Consider the following 20,183-nt stretch of genomic DNA (forward strand, 5'->3'; position numbering starts at 1 on the left):
GGACTCTCACACTATTATGTTAAATTCACTATGGACTGGACTTTCACAATATTATGTTAGATCCACTATGGACTGGACTCTCACAATATTATGTTAGATCCACTATGGACTGGACTCTCACAATATTATGTTAGATCCACTATGGACTGGACTCTCACAATATTATGTTAGATCTACTATGGACTGGACTCTCACAATATTATGTTAGATCCACTATGGACTGGACTCTCACAATATTATGTTAGATCCACTATGGACTGGACTCTCACACTATTATGTTAGATCCACTATAACTGGACTCTCACACTATTATGTTAGATCCACTATGGACTGGACTCTCACTATTATGTTAGATCCACTATGGACTGGACTCTCACACTATTATGTTAGATCCACTATGGACTGGACTCTCACACTATTATGTTAGATCCACTATGGACTGGACTCTCACTATTATGTTAGATCCACTATGGACTGGACTCTCACTATTATGTTAGATCCACTATGGACTAAACTCTCACAATATTATGCTAGATCCACTCGACGTCCATTACACCGGTCGCCCAGCAGGGGGGGTCCCCACATCTGCGGTCCTCTCCAAGGTTTCTCATTTTCCCATTGGGTTGAGTTTTTCCTTGCCCTGATGTGGGATCTGAGCCGAGAATGTGGTTGTGGCTTGTGCAGCCCTTTGAGACACTCTTGATTTAAGGCTTTAAAAGTAAACATTGATTGATTGATGATTGATAAAAACGTACAGAAACCTGAACGATGTGCTCGGCAGCCTCGGATGGCAAGGAAATCAATCTGTTTTTTTTACTACTTTATTTACATCAAATCCATCAATTCACAATACTGATCAATTAAAAGTCTACTTTTTGTTAGTTCGCAGACATGGATTTAAGTTACAGTATGTGCCTTGTTTAAAAAAAAAAAAAAAAAAGCACCGGTTGTGGCTTGTGCAGCCCTTTGAGACACTCGTGATTTAGGGCTTTAAAAGTAAACATTGATTGATTGATTGATTGATTGAAAAAAGCCCTTTCATGGAAAAATATCAAGAGACCAAGGGCCGTACTTATCAAGCTTCTCAGAATGACTCCTAAGAAGTCTGCTAAGAGTTGACTTAAGAGTAAATCAATTCTTCGCTGAAAGCTGCACTTAAAAGTTAGTTATCAAGCGTCTTACTCACACTTTCAGCGAAGTGTAGGACTGAATCTTAAGTGTCACACTCAGAGCTGAATTACGACATTACTATGTGCCGTAAATGGAATTTTAGGTGACGTCATTCCTGTGTCCATAGAAATGACCAATCACGGAAGGGAATCCGTTGTCTAAGAATAAAGAAATATCTTGGAAATATTTAAGTGGACAATGGGAGTGTATATTTTGACAATAAACTACAAAATAATACAAAACAAACTAGTCCCCGCCGGCACTCACGCTACCGCTCCCTCTCTTCTGTCGCCCACACACTCACTGACGTCACTCACCTCACGGCCACACACATACGCTACTGTCATAACATTTTCTTTCCAATTCATTAATTAGGCAACTAATTTGAAACTGGTGTGGGTGGCTCTATATATACTAGCCCACTGCAGCCACATGCAGAAATCAACATGGAATCGAAAAGTATTAAATCTGTGACAAAAATAATACCCGCTCTGTCTAAACGATACCGTTTGATCAGCTGCTCGTCATCAAACAAATCCAGAACATCGTTCCGGTCCCTGAATGTTCGCGCACGTCTCTCTCGCCTCAGTGCCATCCCCTGCTGGCAACTCCTAACCACTTAAGACACCTCTGAAGGTCTCTTAAATATCGTGGAGAGTAGGAGTGATTCTTAGACTTAAGAACGTTGATAAAAAGCTTTTATTCTTAAGTTTGAGAGTAGGACTAAATTTCGCAAATTCTCAGGACTTAAGTGTAAAATGGCACTCTAAGAAGCTTGATAAGTACGGCCCCAGGAATTGTTCCTCCTATGTGTGTCCTCACGTTTTGAGTCACATGGGTCTTGACAGAAGAGATTTTTCTCCAAACTGAACGATTAAATGTTTTTCTTCATTGTGTGTCCTCATGTGTCGAATAAAAGTTGGCCTTTGAGTAAATGTTTTACCACAAACATAACACTTTAATGCGAATTCTATTGTGTGTGATCTCATGTGTCGAGTGAAATTACTCTTTCTGATAAAGTTTTTACCACAAAGTGAACAGTTCAATGTTTTTTCTCTTGTGTGTGATCTCATGTGTTGAGTTAAATTACACTTGCTAGTAAAGTTTTTACCACAAAGTGAACAGTTCAATGTTGTTTCTCTTTGCCTTCCCATGTGTTTGGTCATATTACTCTTTGTAGTAAAGTTTTTACCACAAACTGAACACTTATATGCTAATTTTCTTGTGTGTGCTCTCATGTGTCGAGTTAAATTACACTTCAAAGTAAAGTTTTTACCACAAAGTGAACAGCTCAATGTTTTTTCTCGTGTGTGTGATCTCATGTGTTGAGTTAAATTACACTTGCTGGTAAAGTTTTTACCACAAACTGAACACTTATATGCTAATTCTCTTGTGTGTGATCTCATGTGTCGAGTTAAATTACTCTTAAAAGTAAAGTTTTTACCACAAAGTGAACAGTTCAATGTTTTTTCTCTGTGTGTTCCCATGTGTTTGGTCATATTACTCTTTGTAGTAAAGTTTTTACCACAAACTGAACACTTATATGCTAATTCTCTTGTGTGTGATCTCATGTGTTGAGTTAAATAACTCTTGATGGTAAATTTTTTACCACAAAGTGAACAGTTCAATGTTTTTTCTCTGTGCGTTCCCATGTGTTTGGTCATATTACTCTTTGTAGTAAAGTTTTTACCACAAGCTGCACAATTAAATGGTTTTTCGCCTGTGTGTACTCTCACATGTTCAGTCAAATGGCTATTTTGAGAAAAGCTTTTGCCACAAACTGAACAACTGAAAGGTTGTTTACCTCTCTTCTTTTTAGAGCTTTCAGAGTGTTTGTGGTCAATGTGAGTCCTCATATCACCTTCACAGTCTGTATCGCTGCTCAAAGTTACTTCAACCTCGTCTTCAGCCTCACTATCTGATAGTGGAGCTAAGAGGTTGTCTGGTTGTGGTTTCTCTTCATCATCTTCCATCTTCACAGAGACAACAGTCAGTGGCAACTTGGTGTAATCAGCTCCCTCTGGTCCTAGAAGACACTCTCCCTCCTGAGTGATGCAGAGTTCCTCCTCTTCCTTTTTAATGGGATGGGGCTTTGAAGCTTCCTGCTTCAAAGTGGAGCGCTCCCTATGTGACTGAGGTGGGAATTCTTCTGGAGGACCAGTCAGCTGCTGGTCGTCTGCGGGACACAAACACACTTTAGTTCAGACATGATCCATGAGATGTTTATCCTTCAACTTGTGTACTGTATATGTGTGTGTAGTGTTTCAAGGCTATTCATTTAGTGCCTTGCCAGAATGATGGAACTAGAATCCCAACAACAAAAAATTGACATTTTTACCAGTCAATCCACGTCCCTATCCACACCTATAATCATGAGCTTTGGGTTACGACCGAAAGCGGACAGAAGGGTGGCAGAGCTCTTCTTAGAGATAGGGTGAGAAGCTCTGTTATTCCAGGGGAGCTCAGATTAAAGCCGCTGCTCCTCCACATGGAGAGGAGCCAGATGAGGTGGTTTGGGCATCTGGTCAGAATGCTCCCTGAACGCCTCCCCGGGGAGGTGTTTAGGGCACATCCGACTGGTAGAAGACCACGGGGAAGACCCAGGACACTGTGTAGAGCCGATAATTCTCAGCTGGCCTGGGAACACCTCAGGATCCCCTGGGAAGAGCTAGGCAAAGTAGCTGGGTAGAGGGAAGTCTGGGCGACCTGACTTCGGATAAGTGGAAGAAGATGGATGGGGTTATTCAAATATTGAACTATAAGTTAATGCTAGCAAGCTCGACCAACGTTTAGCAGAGGATCTGACAGCGTTCACTGTGGCATTAGCTATGTCATCGAGTGGCTTGGAGACTCATAACTTAAAAGTATTCCCGCAAGAAGAGCAGACACACAACTTGTATCTCAAAATACTCGCACATTGAGATACCACAGTGTTGGAAGATGATATAATTGTGATTGATCAGCGGGAAAAAATACTGGTCGATTCAGGTGATCAGCTGTGAGCATATTAAGTCGATCAAACATGGCGTAAATGTCCATGATAACAGCAAATAAGATCCCACCTTTTCCTGTAAGTTGCTGCACAAGTAAACAGAATGACCAAACTTGGAGGGAAACACACAGCTGAATAAATGTCAGCCGTGACTGAGAGTTCTCTTTAAAAGATGAGGCTATAAAAAAAACGAACTCAACATCTGCTGTGTGTTCGCCCAAGTTATGTGGAGCAAATGAAGTTGAAGTACAAAATAGCTGCATTCGGGGTACACCCTGGACTAGGGATGATGTTGGAAACCGGTTCTCCTGGTTGTTCGATAAGAAAAGAACCGTTCGATAAGAAAAGAACCGATTCCATGGACTCGAATCCCTTTTTGAGAACCGGTTCCCGTTATCGAGGCCACTATAGTAAAGAAAAAGAGTTGGTTCTTTATTCGAATCCCTGGGAACGAATCCCGTCCCACAAGAAATGCCCTGTGGGACATCACAGGAAATGACGTAGCTCAGTCATTAGATTGAGCTACGTCATTTCCTGTGATGTCACACAAGCAGCAAAAATAATGGACCGGAAAAAACGCCTCAAGGCATGGCTATTCACCTATAGTGACCACAGAGACACGTTGTTTTTGTATTACTGTATATATTTGTTTTTCTGAAAAATCCCACTTAATATACAGTCAATATTTTTTTTTTTTAGGGGGGTAAGATCAATATTTATTTATTTATTTAATTTTTTTCTTATAAAATAAAAGTGAGCTTTCGTTAAACCAAATATTGTGTTTTTTTCCATATACAACAACCTATCTGGATTCGATAAGAGAATCGATAAGGAATTGGTTCGATAAGAGGATTCGATAATGGGCTCGAACTCGATAATTTCTTATTAAACATCATCCCTAATTGAGATACCACAGTATTGGAAGATTATATAATTGTGATTGATCAGCGGGATACATTTCTGGTCGATTCAGGTGATCAGCTGTGAGCATATTAACTCGATCAAACATGGCGGAAATGTCCATGATAACAGCCAATAAGGTCCCACCTTTTCCTGTAAGTTGCTGCACAAGTAAACAGAATGACCAAACTTGGAGGGAAACACACAGCTGAATAAATGTCAGCCGTGACTGAGAGTTCTCTTTAAAAGATGAGGCTAAAAAAAACCCCAACTCAACGTCTGCTGTGTGTTCGCCCAAGTTATGTGGAGCAAATGAAGTTGAAGTACAAAATATCACACACACAACAACACGTGTCCAGATCTAGAATGGCTTAATCAGATTTGTATTATTTTCATGGAACATTTGTTGTTTTTACTACAATTTAGTTTTAACAAACCCTTTAAAATGGATTACTATTTTTTTCTTTTCTGTAATTATCCATCTTTTTTCTACCGCTTGTCCCTTTCGGGGTCACGGGGGGTGCTGGAGCCTATCTCAGCTGCATTCGGGCTGGAGCCTATCTTAGCTGCATTCGGGCTGGAGCCTATCTCAGCTGCGTTCCCTGGACAAGTCGCCACCTCATCGCAGGACCAACACAGATAGACAGACAACATTCACACTCACATTCACACACTAGGGCCCATTTAGTGTTGTCAATCAACCTATCCCCAGGTGCATGTAGGAGGTGGGAGGAAGCCCACGCAGTCACGGGGAGAACATGCAAGCTCCACACAGAAAGATCCCGAGCCCGGGATTGAACTCGGGACCTTCGTATTGTGAGGCACATGCACTAACCCCTGTGACGCCGTGCTGCCCTTTTCTGTAATGAATTAGTCCTAAATTATTAGGACAGAAAAATAAATATACAATGACATTTTTGTATTTCGCAATTAAATATTAGTTTGTATTACAACAGTACGTTTAAGACAATCCAAAAGATATTCTAGATTATAACAGATTAGACAAAAAATATATGATTTAAATTTGCTTTGGTAACTTTGACTTTATGAGCTGTGACATTTGTGGAGAACTTCCCAATAATCCAAAGTTGAGAGTAATCATATTATTCTTGTTCTTTATTACCTCCAATCCTCTGCGCGTTGATGTAGACATGTGGTCCAGTCTTCTCTTCACACACTGCACATCTCTTACTCTTCCGCAACATCTCTTCTTTCACATCATTATTTTCTTTACACAAGCAATTTATTTGCTCTTCCACTTTCTTCATTTGACTTTTGCATTCTTTCATCTCCTCTGATGTGAACTCCAGTGCCTTCTTCAAGCTAACAATCATGGCGGTCCTTTGTTTACATTCTTCAACATAGTCGGCTAATTTGTCATCGAGGCTCCCTACAGGGTTTAGGATAGTCTCCATCGCGCCGCACTCGACGTCCATTTCGGGGTTTTAAGAACAAAAACAATATTGGTGAATCTATAAATGTGTTGGATCGTAAATTCGAAACTTCTTCAAGAAGCCACAGCCGTTCAGTCCGCCATTGCCATCGCAGTTGCCGCCAAAGTTGAGCTGCTTGATCCGTTTGCCCATGCGCCAAAAGCCATCCACTTCCGTTTCCGACTTTACGGAGGATTTTTTCCAAAATAAAGTTCTTCTTTCAACAACCGGTTCGCAAAAGTATCTACTGATAACCTAAAAATAGTGAAAAGCGACACTTAAAATATGTAAACAACTTTAATCGAACAATATCGTCCAAACAAGTTTTTCTGTTGAATTAATACATAATGCACACTTTAACAAACCATATTTATTTTGACCATACCATACCATACCAACTTTATTCATAAAGCCCTTTAAAAACAACCACAGTTGAAAAACAAAGGGCTGTACACCACAAAGAAATAAGGGCAAAGGACAGACTAAAAAATAAAATTTAAAACAGAAGTAAAATACACATTAAAAAAGCAAATACAAAATTACGCTAAGAACAATTTTGTTAGATAAAAAGCAGTTAAAAAAGTTAAAAATTAAAGACAGTTTAAAGTCTCATGCTGGGTTACAAGCCAGTGAATAAAAATGGGTTTTAAGAAAGAAGGGCCCTGTCTCACATGGAGTGGAAGATCATTCCAGAGTTTGGGGCCCGCAACAGAGAAGGCTCTGTCCCCCCTGAGCTTACGCTTGGATTTGGGTACCTCCAGGATCAGCTGATCAGCTGACCTGAGGGACCGGGTGGGGGCATAGAGGTGGAGCAGCTCAGAGAGGTAAGGTGGGGCAAGACCATGTAAGGATTTAAAAACAAGTAAGATCATTTTAAAATGGACTCTAAAAGACACAGGCAGCCAGTGGAGGGAGGCTAAAACAGGAGTAATGTGCTCTCTTTTTCTTGTGTTTGTCAAAAGTCGGGCAGCTGCATTTTGGAACAGCTGCAGACGTGAGAGGGAGGACTGACTAATTCCAAAATATAAAGCGTTACAGTAATCCAGCCGAGATGTAATAAAGGCATGGATTACTGTCTCAAACTGTTGCGAAGAAAGAAGGTTTTTAACCTTAGCCAGCTGACGTAAATAAAAAAAGCTGGTTTTCACCACTGTGCCAATCTGACGGTCCAATTTAAAATCACTGTCAATACGAAAACCCAGGTTGGTGATCATGGGCTTAACGTACAAAGCCAAGGGGCCAAAGTCAACAGGGGGAAGCTCACAGGTACCACTAGGTCCAAACACTATTACTTCTGTCTTCTTTTCATTGAAGTTTAAGAAGTTTAGGGCCATCCAGGCCTTGATGTCATCAAGACAAGCAAGTAATGGCTGTATTGAAGAGGCATGATTTTTCTTTAACGGAAAATACATTTGTGTGTCATCAGCGTAACAATGAAAACAAATACCATGCTTTCTTAGGATTGAGCCCAGGGGAAGTAAATAAATAGAAAAGAGCAGTGGTCCTAAAACTGAGCCCTGTGGGACCCCACATGTTAAGGGAGCAACAGAAGATTCAGAACCAGCAACATTTACAGAGAAGGTCCTGTTAGTCAAATATGACTTCAGCCAACTCAGGTCAGTACCACAGATGCCCACTTGATGTTGTAGGCGGCTAATTAAAATATTATGGTCCACCGTATCAAATGCTGCTGTTAGATCGAGTAAAACTAAAATCACATGATCACCTAAGTCTGTTGCTCGAAAGATGTCATTAAAAAGCCTTACTAATGCTGACTCGGTACTATGGAGGGGTTTAAACCCAGACTGAGAGACTTCTAAAATATCAGAGTCCACTAAAAAAGTGTTTAACTGGGTAAAAACAATCTTTTCCAATATTTTCGAGAGAAAAGGCAGCTTAGAAATGGGTCTAAAATGGGCTAAAACTGAACTGTCCAGACCAGGTTTCTTTAAAAGCGGTTGAACCACGGCGTGTTTAAAACTGGTAGGAACCACACCAGAAAACAGACTGCTATTTAAAATGTTAAGAACAGGCTGCCCTATGCAAGAAAACACTTCTTTAAAAAATGTAGGAGGGACAGCATCATGGGGGGAACCTGAGGGCTTCATATGATTAGTTAACTCTTGTAACTGCCGCAGAGTCACTTGCTCAAACTGATTAAAAACAGCAGAGTAGTTAAACGGGACAGAAGGGTCAGAGGTCGGAACAGAGATGAGAGCCCTCGTTGTGGCAATCTTATCAATAAAATACTTTACAAAGGCATTGCACAATTCAGAGGGTTCCAAACATGTAGGCTGAGGGGCATTAAGAACAGAGTCAATGGTTTTGAATAAAACACGAGGGTCAAGACTATTTGAGGCAATAATGTTTGCCAAATGTTCTCTTTTTGCCTCTTTTACTGTGCTCTGATATCGATGCCAACAGTCCTTTAAAATCTGGAGTGACACCTGAAGCTTGTCCTTCTTCCACCTGCGTTCAGCTTTGCGGCACGCACGTCTGATCGCACGGCTTCTCTCATTAAACCAGGGTTCTGATTCAGTTTTGGCCTTTTTGATTTTTAAAGGAGCCACTGAGTTCAAGACTGTGTCACAGGTGGAGTCAAACAATACATTGAGTTTCTCAGTGTCAGAAAAAACAGACTCTGTGCTAGAAAAAACAGAGTCAGAGGGTAAAAAAACCTGGTTAAAAGCAGTAATAAACTGACCAGCAGTGGAAGGGTTAAAAACTCGACAGAGACGCGCAGGAGCGCACGCTCCAGCTGTCAAGCGGTTAAAACTGGCCTCAAATATGACAGGCATATGGTCTGAAAGCACATTGTCACAAATGTCCAAGTTAGACACAGGTAGACCATATGAAAGGACAAGATATAAGATCAAGCGTGTGACCACGTCCGTGTGTGGGGCCAGACACAAACTGTGTCAAATTAAAAGAGTCAATAAGGTTTAAAAAATCCTTCACCAGTGGTTTGTCGGGACAGCAGGCCTGGCCCTAACCAATCTGGCGCCCTAGGCAAGATTTTAGGTGGCGCCCCCCCCCCCCCCCACATCGGCAGTGAAGTGTATATACTCACAAGAAACCGAATAGCTTTGTCTTTGACCTTTTTTTTTACTTAAAGAAAGCAAATTAACAATCAGAATAGTTAACAAGATAAAAAAAAATATGGATAAATAAATGAATACAAAAAATAAAAAATGAATATATGAAATACAATATTTTTTACATACATAAACACAAAATAAAACGTGTCAACAAGTTGCATAAAATATATTAAAAATACTATATAAACAAGGCACTGCACAAAACAAGATATCAAACCAGTATGACTTTAACAACTATATTACAAAAAAGGGGATCCTACAGAGTTCTCTATTTGGGCTTTTTAATATTGCATTAACTAGAACGACTTACAAATTACTGTACAGTGTACACCAGGGAGTACTGTAATTACCTAACGTTACATTATTATTTTCCATAACAATTTAGCCCCCTCCACAATATTAACCCGACGTTAAAACAGAACTAGCTATTTATTGATTAGCAATTGCCGAATCATGTAACATTAGCTTAATGCTAAAAAGACAGTTTACTATCACATTCTGTAACAGACAAATAATTTAATGTAGGCTAACGTTACCTACCTGCTACCTCTGTCTTTTTCTCGTTTCTCCCCTTCTTTTCTCCCCTGGGCACCTGACAGTTTTGGCCGTTTTGACATCTTGTGTTGATTTTTTTTATGTGGTGACGTCCAAAAACAGTCATGATACGGGAAGGGAGAGGGCGCGTAATGTTGTAACAAATAATAGTTCTATTAAATAGGCTTTACTTTGCATTTTAATTAACGTGGGATTATTTTATGTATTTAGAAATAATAGTACCAACTTTTTATTTTTATTTTTATTTTTTTTCCTTCAACATTTGTGGCACTGGCGTGGCGCCCCCTGATGGAATGGCGCCCTTAGCATTTGCCTATACGGCCTATGCCACGGGCCGGCCCTGCGGGACAGCATACATGGATATTAAAATCTCCAACAATGAGGACACGATCATAGCGGGGCATAATTCCTGATAAAAAGTCCGAAAAGTCATTGATGAAGTCCTTATTGTATTTGGGCGGGCGGTAAATGACAGCGCACATCACCGCGTCAGCGCGACACACCTCAAATAAGTCAATTCAAAGCTGGCAAAAAATGACGAAGGAAAGCATTGCTTACATTTATAGTCATTTTTATAAAGTGTCGCCGTTCCTCCTCCACGGCCTGATGCACGAGGAGAGTTAAAATAGCAACAGTCTGCCGGCAGAAGTTCGGAGAAAACACTGGACTCACCGGTACCGAGCCACGTCTCCGTTATGCACATGAAGTCCAGACAGCGTGACTTGAAGAAATCCCTGAGTGGAAACGTTTTGTTCGCCACTGATCTGGCGTTTACCAGACCAATTCTGGCGTTATTAGCACTACGCTCTAACCAACTGAGCTAACCGGCCTATCACGTTAGCTCGTAGCTAAAGCATTTCGCCGATGTATTGTAAATGGATCCCGTTTAAATTCAAAAAAATAATTTCAGTAGGCCTTTAATAAAGCGATTGAGCAGCGCATCCTCGTCTGTGTGACTCCTTCTCCACTGCGGGGCATTACAATACTTACAGCAACACAACAAGGACTACTTACCCTGACGCCTAGCCGATGCTTGCCGCCAAACCCACGGATGAAGTCCTTCGTCGCGCCGTTGATCGCTGGAATGCAGGTGAGCACGGCTGTTGATGGGAAGATGAGGGCTGGCTGGCGTAGGTGGAGCGCTAATGTTTTATCAATGTTCTGTGAGGTCCGGTTGCTAAGTTGCTAAATTAGCCTTAGCGTCGTTAGCAACAGCATAGTTAAGCCTTACCAGGCTGAGAATTTTTAATCGTGTAGTTACATGTACATGGTTTAATATTATTGTTGGTCTTCTGTCTATCCTTCCAGTCAGGGGTTTATTTATTTTGTTTATATCTTCATTTGAGAACGACGCTAGCACGTTAGCTCAGTAGCTAAGTGTGTCACCGATGTATTGTCTTGGAGATAAAAGTCACTTTAAATGTCCATTTCGCGTGCTCGACTCTCATTTTCAAGAGGATATAGTATCCGAGGTGGTTTAAAATACAAATCCGTGATCCACAATATAAAAAGGAGAGAGTGTGGAATCCAATGAGCCAGCTTGTACCTAAGTTACGGTCAGAGCGAACAAAGATACGTCCATCACTGCCTCTCAAGTCCTTCACTGTAACGTTCCTCATCTACGAATCTTTCATCCTCGCTCAAATTAATGGGGTAATCGTCACTTTCTCGGTCCGAATCTCTCTCGCTCCATTGTAAACAACGGGGAATTGTGAGGAATACTAGCTCCTGTGACGTCACGCTACTTCCGCTACAGGCAAGGCTTTTTTTATCAGCGAGCAAAAGTTGCGAACTTTATCGTCGATTTTCTCTACTAAATCCTTTCAGCAAAAATATGGCAATATCGCGAAATGATCAAGTATGACACATAGAATGGATCTGCTATTCCCGTTTAAATAAAAAAAAATCATTTCAGTAGGCCTTTAATGTCACAGTTCTCCTTTCTCTCTCCTTCACACACCTTCTTCCACAATCACCTTTATAGACCTCTTACGTCACAGCCCTACGGCAACTCTGGAGGGACAAAACTCCTCCTTACCTAACATTCTCTGCTAACTTGGGACATCCTGAAAAGTTTGTTACACTAGCGTTCATTATTTATGAAATGTGGGGGGAATAAGACATTTAAAATGTTGCTTTTGGGGCTTTTTCTGTTTATAATATCTGCTTATACCATAACCATAACTCCATCCGTCCATCCATCTTCTTCCGCTTATCCGAGGTCGGGTCGCGGGGGCAGCAGCCTAAGCAGGGAGGCCCAGACTTCCCTCTCACCAGCCACTTCGTCCAGTTCCTCCCGGGGGAACCCGAGGCGTTCCCAGGCCAGCCGGGAGACATAGTCTTCCCAACGTGTTCTGGGTCTTCCCGTGGCCTCCTACCGTTCGTACTTACCCGAAACACCTCCCTAGGGAGGCGTTCGGGTGGCATCCTGACCAGATGCCTGAACCACCTCATCTGGCTCCTCTCCATGTGGAGGAGCAGCGGCTTTGCTTTGAGCTCCTCCCGGATGACAGAGCTTCTTACCCCATCTCTAAGGGAGAGACCCGCCACGCGGCGGAGGAAACTCATTTGGGCCGCTTGTACCCGTGATCTTGTCCTTTCGGTCATAACCCAAAGCTCATGACCATAGGTGAGGATGGGAACGTAGATCGACCGGTAAATTGAGAGCTTTGCCTTCCGGCTCAGCTCCTTCTTCACCACAACGGATCGATACAGCGTCCGCATTACTGAAGACGCCGCACCGATCTGCCTGTCGATCTCACCATCCACTCTTCCCTCACTCGTGAACAAGACTCAGAGGTACTTGAACTCCTCCACTTGGGGCAAGATCTCCTCCCCAACCCGGAGATGGCATTCCACCCTTTTTCCAGGCGAGAACCATGGACTCGGACTTGGAGGTGCTGATTCTCATCCCAGTCGCTTCACACTCAGCCGCAAACCGATCCAGTGAGAGCTGAAGATCCTGGCCAGATGAAGCCATCAGGACCACATCATCTGCAAAAAGCAGAGACCTAATCCTGCAGCCACCAAACCGGATCCCCTCAACACCCTGACTGCGCCTAGAAATTCTGTCCATAAAAGTTATGAACAGAATGGGTGACAAAGGGCAGCCTTGGCGGAGTCCATCCTACCTGGAAACGGGTCCGACTTACTGCCGGCAATGCGGACCAAGCTCTGACACTGATCATAAAGGGAGCGGACCGTCACAATCAGACAGTCCGTTACCCCATACTCTCTGAGCACTCCCCACAGGACTTCCCGGGGTACACGGTGGAATGCCTTCTCCAAGTCCACAAAGCACTCATTTTGTTTATTGTTGGAACTATTTGAATGTAACAGGATGTCACGTAGATTATGCAATAGTCCTGCCTCATTCATTAACATCCTGTTGAGCATTTTCGGAGACTTGAATTACAGTGATGTGTTTTGCTATTTTGACGACCCGTTTGTGTTTGCTGCAACTGAATAAGAAGCATTGGCGCAGCTCACTAACCTGAAATTGAGCGCCTAATAATGCCACCTAATGAGATTGTCAGTCAAGTTTTACCTGGATTTAGGCTCTGCATCCTGGAGTCATGACCAATATTTCTGTGACACAAACAAGAAATCTTAAAAAGAGTCTCTTTGAAATGTGACATCCTCTCACATCCAGCTCAATGGCCTAGTGCAGTGTTTTTCAACTACTGTGCCGCGGCACACTAGTGTACCGTGAGATACAGTCTGGTGTGCCGTGGGAGATTATGTAATTTCACCTAAATGAGTTAAAAAAATTATTTGCAGACCAGTAATTATAATCCGCAAATAATGTGCCGTTGTTGAGTGTCTGTGCTGTCTAGAGCTCGGCTCCATGTTATCCTCTTCCATATCAGTAGGTGGCAGCCGGTAGCTAATTGCTTTGTGGCAGCGTGCAGGTCAAAAGGTATCCAACGCTTAAACCAAAAATAAACAAAAGGCGAGTGCCGCTAAGAAAAGGCAATGAAGCTTAGGGATGGCTATGCAAAACTGAACTAAAACTGAACTGGCTGCAAAGTAAACAAAAACAGAATCCTGGACGACAGCAAAGACTTACGGCGCGTGGAGCAGACGGCGTCCACAAAGTACATCCGTACATGACACGACAATCAACAATGTCCACACAAAGAAGGATAGCGTCCGCACAACTTAAGACAGTCTTGATTGCCAAAAAAAAAAAGGTGTGGGGAATAGCGTTCAAGGAAGACATGAAACTGCTACAGGAAAATACCAACAAAACAGGAAAAGCCACCTAAATAGGAGCGCAAGACAAGAACTAAAACACGACACACAGGAAAACGTCAGAAAACTCAAAATAAGTTTGTGGAGGGAAGTGCGTCAGCATGCCTGCAGGAGCAAAGGTCACCGCCTCTGGCAGTGGTGTCGAGGGCGGAGCACCATCAGCATGTGCGGGACGGCCAGACACAGCTGGCAGGTGATTCGATTTCACAGGTGGTACGTGTTAATCTAATAATCTGTTGTCTTTAACAGTAAGCAGCCGGGAGGAGAGGGGGAGAGAGGATTGGGAGTGACCGCAACGTGCCGGAAAATACTTTGAATAATCTCTTTAAAAACATTAAAACTTTGTTAAACCTGCATGCTTGGCTTTTGTGCCGTGTCTACAGTGGAGCTGCTAGGAAGCGACTTCCACAAAGTCACAACGTGATGTGACAGGTGTTATGTGACAGTACACCTACTTTGAGACAAGAGTTATAGCGGAGCATGCTTGGTTATGCTTTGAATTCATATCCAACAATTGCAAAGACAACTTTTTATCGTCAGTATCGGCTGCTGAGTTTCATTTTTCAATGATTTCTGCTGGTTGTGTGCCTCGGGATTTTTTCACTGAATAAAATGTGCCTTGGCTCAGAAAAAGTTGAAAAACACTGGCCTAGTGGTTAGAGTGTCCGCCCTAAAATCGGTAGGCCGTGAGTTCAAACCCCGGCTCAGTGGTTAGAGTGTCCGCCCTGAGATTGGTTGGTCGTGAATGCAAACCCCGGCTCAGCGGCCTAGTGGTTAAGAGTGTCTGCCCTGAGATTTGTAGGTAGTGAGTTCAAACCCCGGCTGAGTCATACCAAAGACTATAAAAATGGGAGCCATTACCTCCCTGCTTGGCACTCAGCATCAAGGGTTGGAATTGGGGCTTAAAGGCCTACTGAAATGATTTTTTTAAATTTAAACGGGGATAGCAGATCCATTCTATGTGTCATACTTGATCATTTCGCGATATTGCCATATTTTTGTTGAAAGGATTTAGTAGAGAACAACGACGATAAAGTTCGCAACTTTTGGTATCTGATAAAAAAAAGCCTTGCCCCTACCGGAAGTAGCGTGATGTAGTCGGTTGTTCGCCTCCTCATATTTTCCTATTGTTTTCAATCTAGCTAGAGCGATTCGGACCGAGAGCGATTCGGACCGAGAAAGCGACGATTACCCCATTAATTTGAGCGAGGATGAAAGATTCGTGGATGAGGAACGTTAGAGTGACGGACTAGAATGCAGTGCAAGACATATCTTTTTTCGCTCTGACCGTAACTTAGGTACAAGCTGGCTCATTGGATTCCACACTCTCTCCTTTTTCTATTGTGGATCACGGATTTGTATTTTAAACCACCTCGGATACTATATCCTCTTGAAAATGAGAGTCGAGAACGCGAAATGGACATTCACAGTGACTTTTATCTCCACGACAATACATCGGCGAAGCTCTTTAGCTACTGAGCTAACGTGATAGCATCTGGCTCAAATGCAGATAGAAACAAAATAAATAAATCCCTGACTGGAAGGATAGACAGAAGATCAACAATAGAATTAAACCATGTACATGTAACTACACGGTTAATAATTCTCAGCCTGGCAAAGCTTAACAATGCTGTTGCTAACGACACTGAAGCTAACTTAGCAACCGGACCTCACAGAGCTATGATAAAAACATTAGCGCTTCACCTATGCCAGCCAGCCCTCATGTGCTCATCAACACCCGTGCTCACCTGCGTTCCAGCGATCGACGGCGCGACGAAGGACTTCACCCGATCATCTGTGCGGTTGGCGGCTAGCGCGTCTGCTATCCAAGTCAAAGTCCTCCTGTTGTGTTGCTACAGCCAGCCGCTAATACACCGATCCCACCTACAACTTTCTTCTTTGCAGTCTCCATTGTTCATTAAACACATTGCAAAACATTCACCAACACAGATGTCCAGAATACTGTGGAATTATGAGATGAAAACAGAGCTGTTTGTATTGTTTTCAATGGGGTACAGATACTTCTGTTTCACTGGTTACGTCACGCGCATACGTCATCATCCAAAGACGTTTTAAACCGGAAGTTTAGCAGGAAATTTAAAATTGCACTTTATAAGTTAACCCGGCCGTATTGGCATGTGTTGCAATGTTAAGATTTCATCATTGATATATAAACTATCAGACTGCGTGGTCGGTAGTAGTGGCTTTCAGTAGGCCTTTAAATCACATGGTCTTGGAGTTGTTTTAGCCCAAGTTCCAGCTGGTGAAGAACAAGTTCCAGTGACAAAGTTTGAGTTCAATTGTTGTTACCTTACAGCCCAATCGCTCCGGAAATGCCACTATCTTGTGTAGATTGTTGGTTACTTTAATTAATGACTATGAGTGTCACTTTGAAATCATTTGAGTTTAGCATCAATTTATATTACCCAACCCAAACAACCTTTTATACTCAAGGTGCAAATAATCTATAATCAACACAGAAAGTTAGCACACATAACACACAGCCTGCTCACTAAATGTCGTGCACATTATAGAACATGTCCAAGCACCATACACAAATTAAAATCACACTCATATAAATTTACTACAAAGCATGATGGGTAATATTCAAAACGCTCTATCCACACGTGTTTGGTGCATTTTACCTGCCTAATATTTCTGATTGATTGCAAAACCTGGAGGATGTTGAAGTGAATTAATGAACTCATATTATGTTCTACATATGGTGAATGTTTATATTCACCTTGGAGAAAGCAAACCTCCAAGTTTACGTAAATAATGGTTGAGTCCATAATAAATTAAGGAGCCTTAGTTGGACATCCGTATGTGGATTGGACTAACTCTCTCACAAGAAGAGGCAATACATTCAGACTTTGGAATGCAAAAGTGATAGCTCTGTCCTGGAGGAGAGACTCCATGTCTATCTTCAAGCCAACATTTAACCTCTTAAGGCCCAAGCTGTTTGTTTACATGCTTTTTTTGTATTTCTCTTTGTTATTTGGGCTTATTGGACTCTAAATAGAATAAAAACTAAAAATCATCTTTTGATATGATGTACTTAGTCCATAAGTACACTAACGTGTACTTCATGTGTAGTGACATGCACATTTTTATTTTTACACTTTGTTTTCCAAATTCCATTGTATGTTATACTCTTCTGACACCACCAGATGGCAGTATAAGCGTCCACATAAGCGGCATAAGACCCCAATTCAGTAGTGTACACAATTTTGGAAAAAGGAGCTAAAAGGTGCTGTCCACGCATGTGGCCACTAAGTCTTTAGAGGTTTAAGGTACAACCTATAGAGGTTGTTTTCACTTACACACTTTAATTTAGGTAGCCAGGGACTGCAGATGGAAATGAGCTATTTAGCTATAATCTGGTACAGAACATATCTGTCTTTGAGCTTAATATTTCTGTGCATTGTCCCTTCAAATAAAGACTAAACTAACACATGAACATCTCCTTACATGGTCAGGTTGTGCTGTCCTGACTTAGCACACACCCAGAGACAGAAAGGAGGAATATAAAAACTGATGATTTGGCTCCTCCAAGTTAATTTGGCTCCTCCTAATTTTATTGACTTGACCACCTCCAGGTACTGCAGTCCTGTATAATGACGCTTGCTTGTAATAAAGCACCTTTTGGTTGAGTAAAGCGTCTCCGACGTCTCTCTTGATCCAGCCGGAACAACCAGAAATACACAACAACGTCACAGAAGTAAACAAAACAATGTAAGAGTCAAACTTTCACGTACTCCAAATATTCAGTGTTTTATCGTACATACTTCATATTGTAGTGTCGTCAGGGTCCGATGTCGTTCTCGCCAGTTCCAGGTCCTAAATGGTCGTCTCCTCAGCCATATCCTTTTCAGGTGAGATGCATGATTTATGATCTAAAATAAACTTAAGAGGGAGCAAGGAAGCGATGAAGCAGCAGGCCACACGGTGATGTCAACATAGGCACACACCAATGGTCACGGCTAGGGTTGGGTATCGTTTGAATTCGAACGATTCCGATTCTTTGTTTCGATTCCGATTCCTGACGATTCTCGATTCTGATCCTTGTTGTACCAAAACTTTTGTCCCTGGAAGGTGGTATGTATTTTGGGTTGAGAGTTTTCAGCATATCCCTGCATACATAAACCAACATGTAATGTTGCTGTTTAGCCCAGTATCAATTAGCTTAGTTCTAACGTTATTACTTAACTAACCTAATTGTTGGAGATTCCACCTCTGAAAAGGGATGCAGTCTTTTGACTATGTGTGCAGTGACCTTTCTGTGGCACTCTTCCGTCTGTGGCACCGACATCTTCCCCATTGCCGCTAAGGTGAACGGAGTACGCTGAGCACATCGCGGAGCCTGGCTAGCAGGTTGTAAATTGTCTATGAAAAAATATGCGGGCTAATTTGTTAGCTGCCTCAACGTTGGCGCAAAACACATTATTTATTGCATATATATTGTTTTACTTACCGGATTCGGACTGCAGTGCAGTCACCGAGGTGCCAGGCCGGGCGTCGGAGGAAGAGGCAGAGGAGGACGGTCGGCGCAGCGCGTCGAAGACGGGACACGCATTTATTTGTACTCCATGAACTCGGAGGTGCTTCATCATGTTCGACGTGCACCCTCCTAAGCACGAAACAGTCCTGTCGCACGTGTTACATTTCGCCGATATTTCATTTTTTTTAGTAAAATAAAGCCACACTTTCGACCGCCGACGCCCGCTATCCATGCTTGACTGACTCGCTCGGCTACATAGGCTCGGCTATGCTAACACTTCTGGCGGTGGGCACTTCAGCGGCTTCTTCTTCCGGTCGGCGGACTTAATCTTTTTTTCCGGTCGGCGGACTGGGTATCGAAAATAGCAATCAAAATTTAAACTTTTGAACGATTCCGGGAGAATCGGAAAGTTAGTCCCAGTTCCGATCGATACTCGATACCCAACCCTAGTCACGGCGCCGCTATAACTAATTTGTCTGCCTTAGTGCTTATCAGTGTTGGGTTAGTTACTGAAAACAAGTAACTAGTTACAGTTACTAGTTACTTTATTTCAAAAGTAACTCAGTTACTTACACCAAAAAGTAATGCGTTACTGTGAAAAGTAACTGTTTAGTTACTTATATATATTTTTTATTTTTTTAAGGCCCCCTTTAAAGGCCTACTGAAATGATTTTTTTTTATTCAAACGGGAATAGCAGATCCATTCTATGTGTCATACTTGATCATTTCGCGATATTGCCATATTTTTGCTGAAAGGATTTAATAGAGAAAATCGACGATAAAGTTCGCAACTTTTGCTCGCTGATAAAAAAAAGCCGTGCCTGTACCGGAGGTAGCGTGACGTCACAGGAGCTAGTATTCCTCACAATTCACTGTTGTTTACAATGGAGCTAGAGAGATTCGGACCGAGAAAGTGATGATTACCCCATTAATTTGAGCGAGGATGAAAGATTCGTAGATGAGGAACGTTACAGTGAAGGACTTGAGAGGCAGTGATGGACGTATCTTTTTTCGCTCTGACCGTAACTTAGGTACAAGCTGGCTCATTGGATTCCACACTCTCCTTTTTTTATTGTGGATCACGGATTTGTATTTTAAACCACCTCGGATACTATATCCTCTTGAAAATGAGAGTCGAGAACGCAAAATGGACATTCAGTGCCTTTTATCTCCACGACAATACATCGGCGAAATGCTTTAGCTACGAGCTAACGTGATATCATCTTGCTTTAACTGCATATAGAAACAAAAAAATAAAGGATAGAAGGAAGGATAGATAG

The 20,183-nt window shown here is 42.1% G+C and overlaps 1 protein-coding gene across 3 annotated transcripts in view; it reads right to left on the reverse strand.

The window, feature by feature from the left end:
• Positions 1-860: 860 nt before the first annotated feature.
• Positions 861-20,183, reverse strand: part of LOC133632307 (gastrula zinc finger protein XlCGF17.1-like) — a 607,858-nt gene continuing 588,535 nt past the window's right edge. For 2 of the 3 annotated variants that reach the window (XM_062024675.1, XM_062024677.1), the window contains exon 2: positions 861-3,346. In XM_062024675.1, the coding sequence (XP_061880659.1) occupies positions 2,001-3,346 (1,346 nt within the window). In that variant the 3' untranslated portion in view covers positions 861-2,000. Of the gene's footprint in view, positions 3,347-6,185; positions 6,733-20,183 lie in introns of those variants that run through there. The other variant, XM_062024674.1, reaches the window with a different exon arrangement.

Source organism: Entelurus aequoreus, linkage group LG17 (assembly GCF_033978785.1).
Source record: "Entelurus aequoreus isolate RoL-2023_Sb linkage group LG17, RoL_Eaeq_v1.1, whole genome shotgun sequence".
Taxonomy (NCBI): Eukaryota; Metazoa; Chordata; class Actinopteri; order Syngnathiformes; family Syngnathidae; genus Entelurus; species Entelurus aequoreus.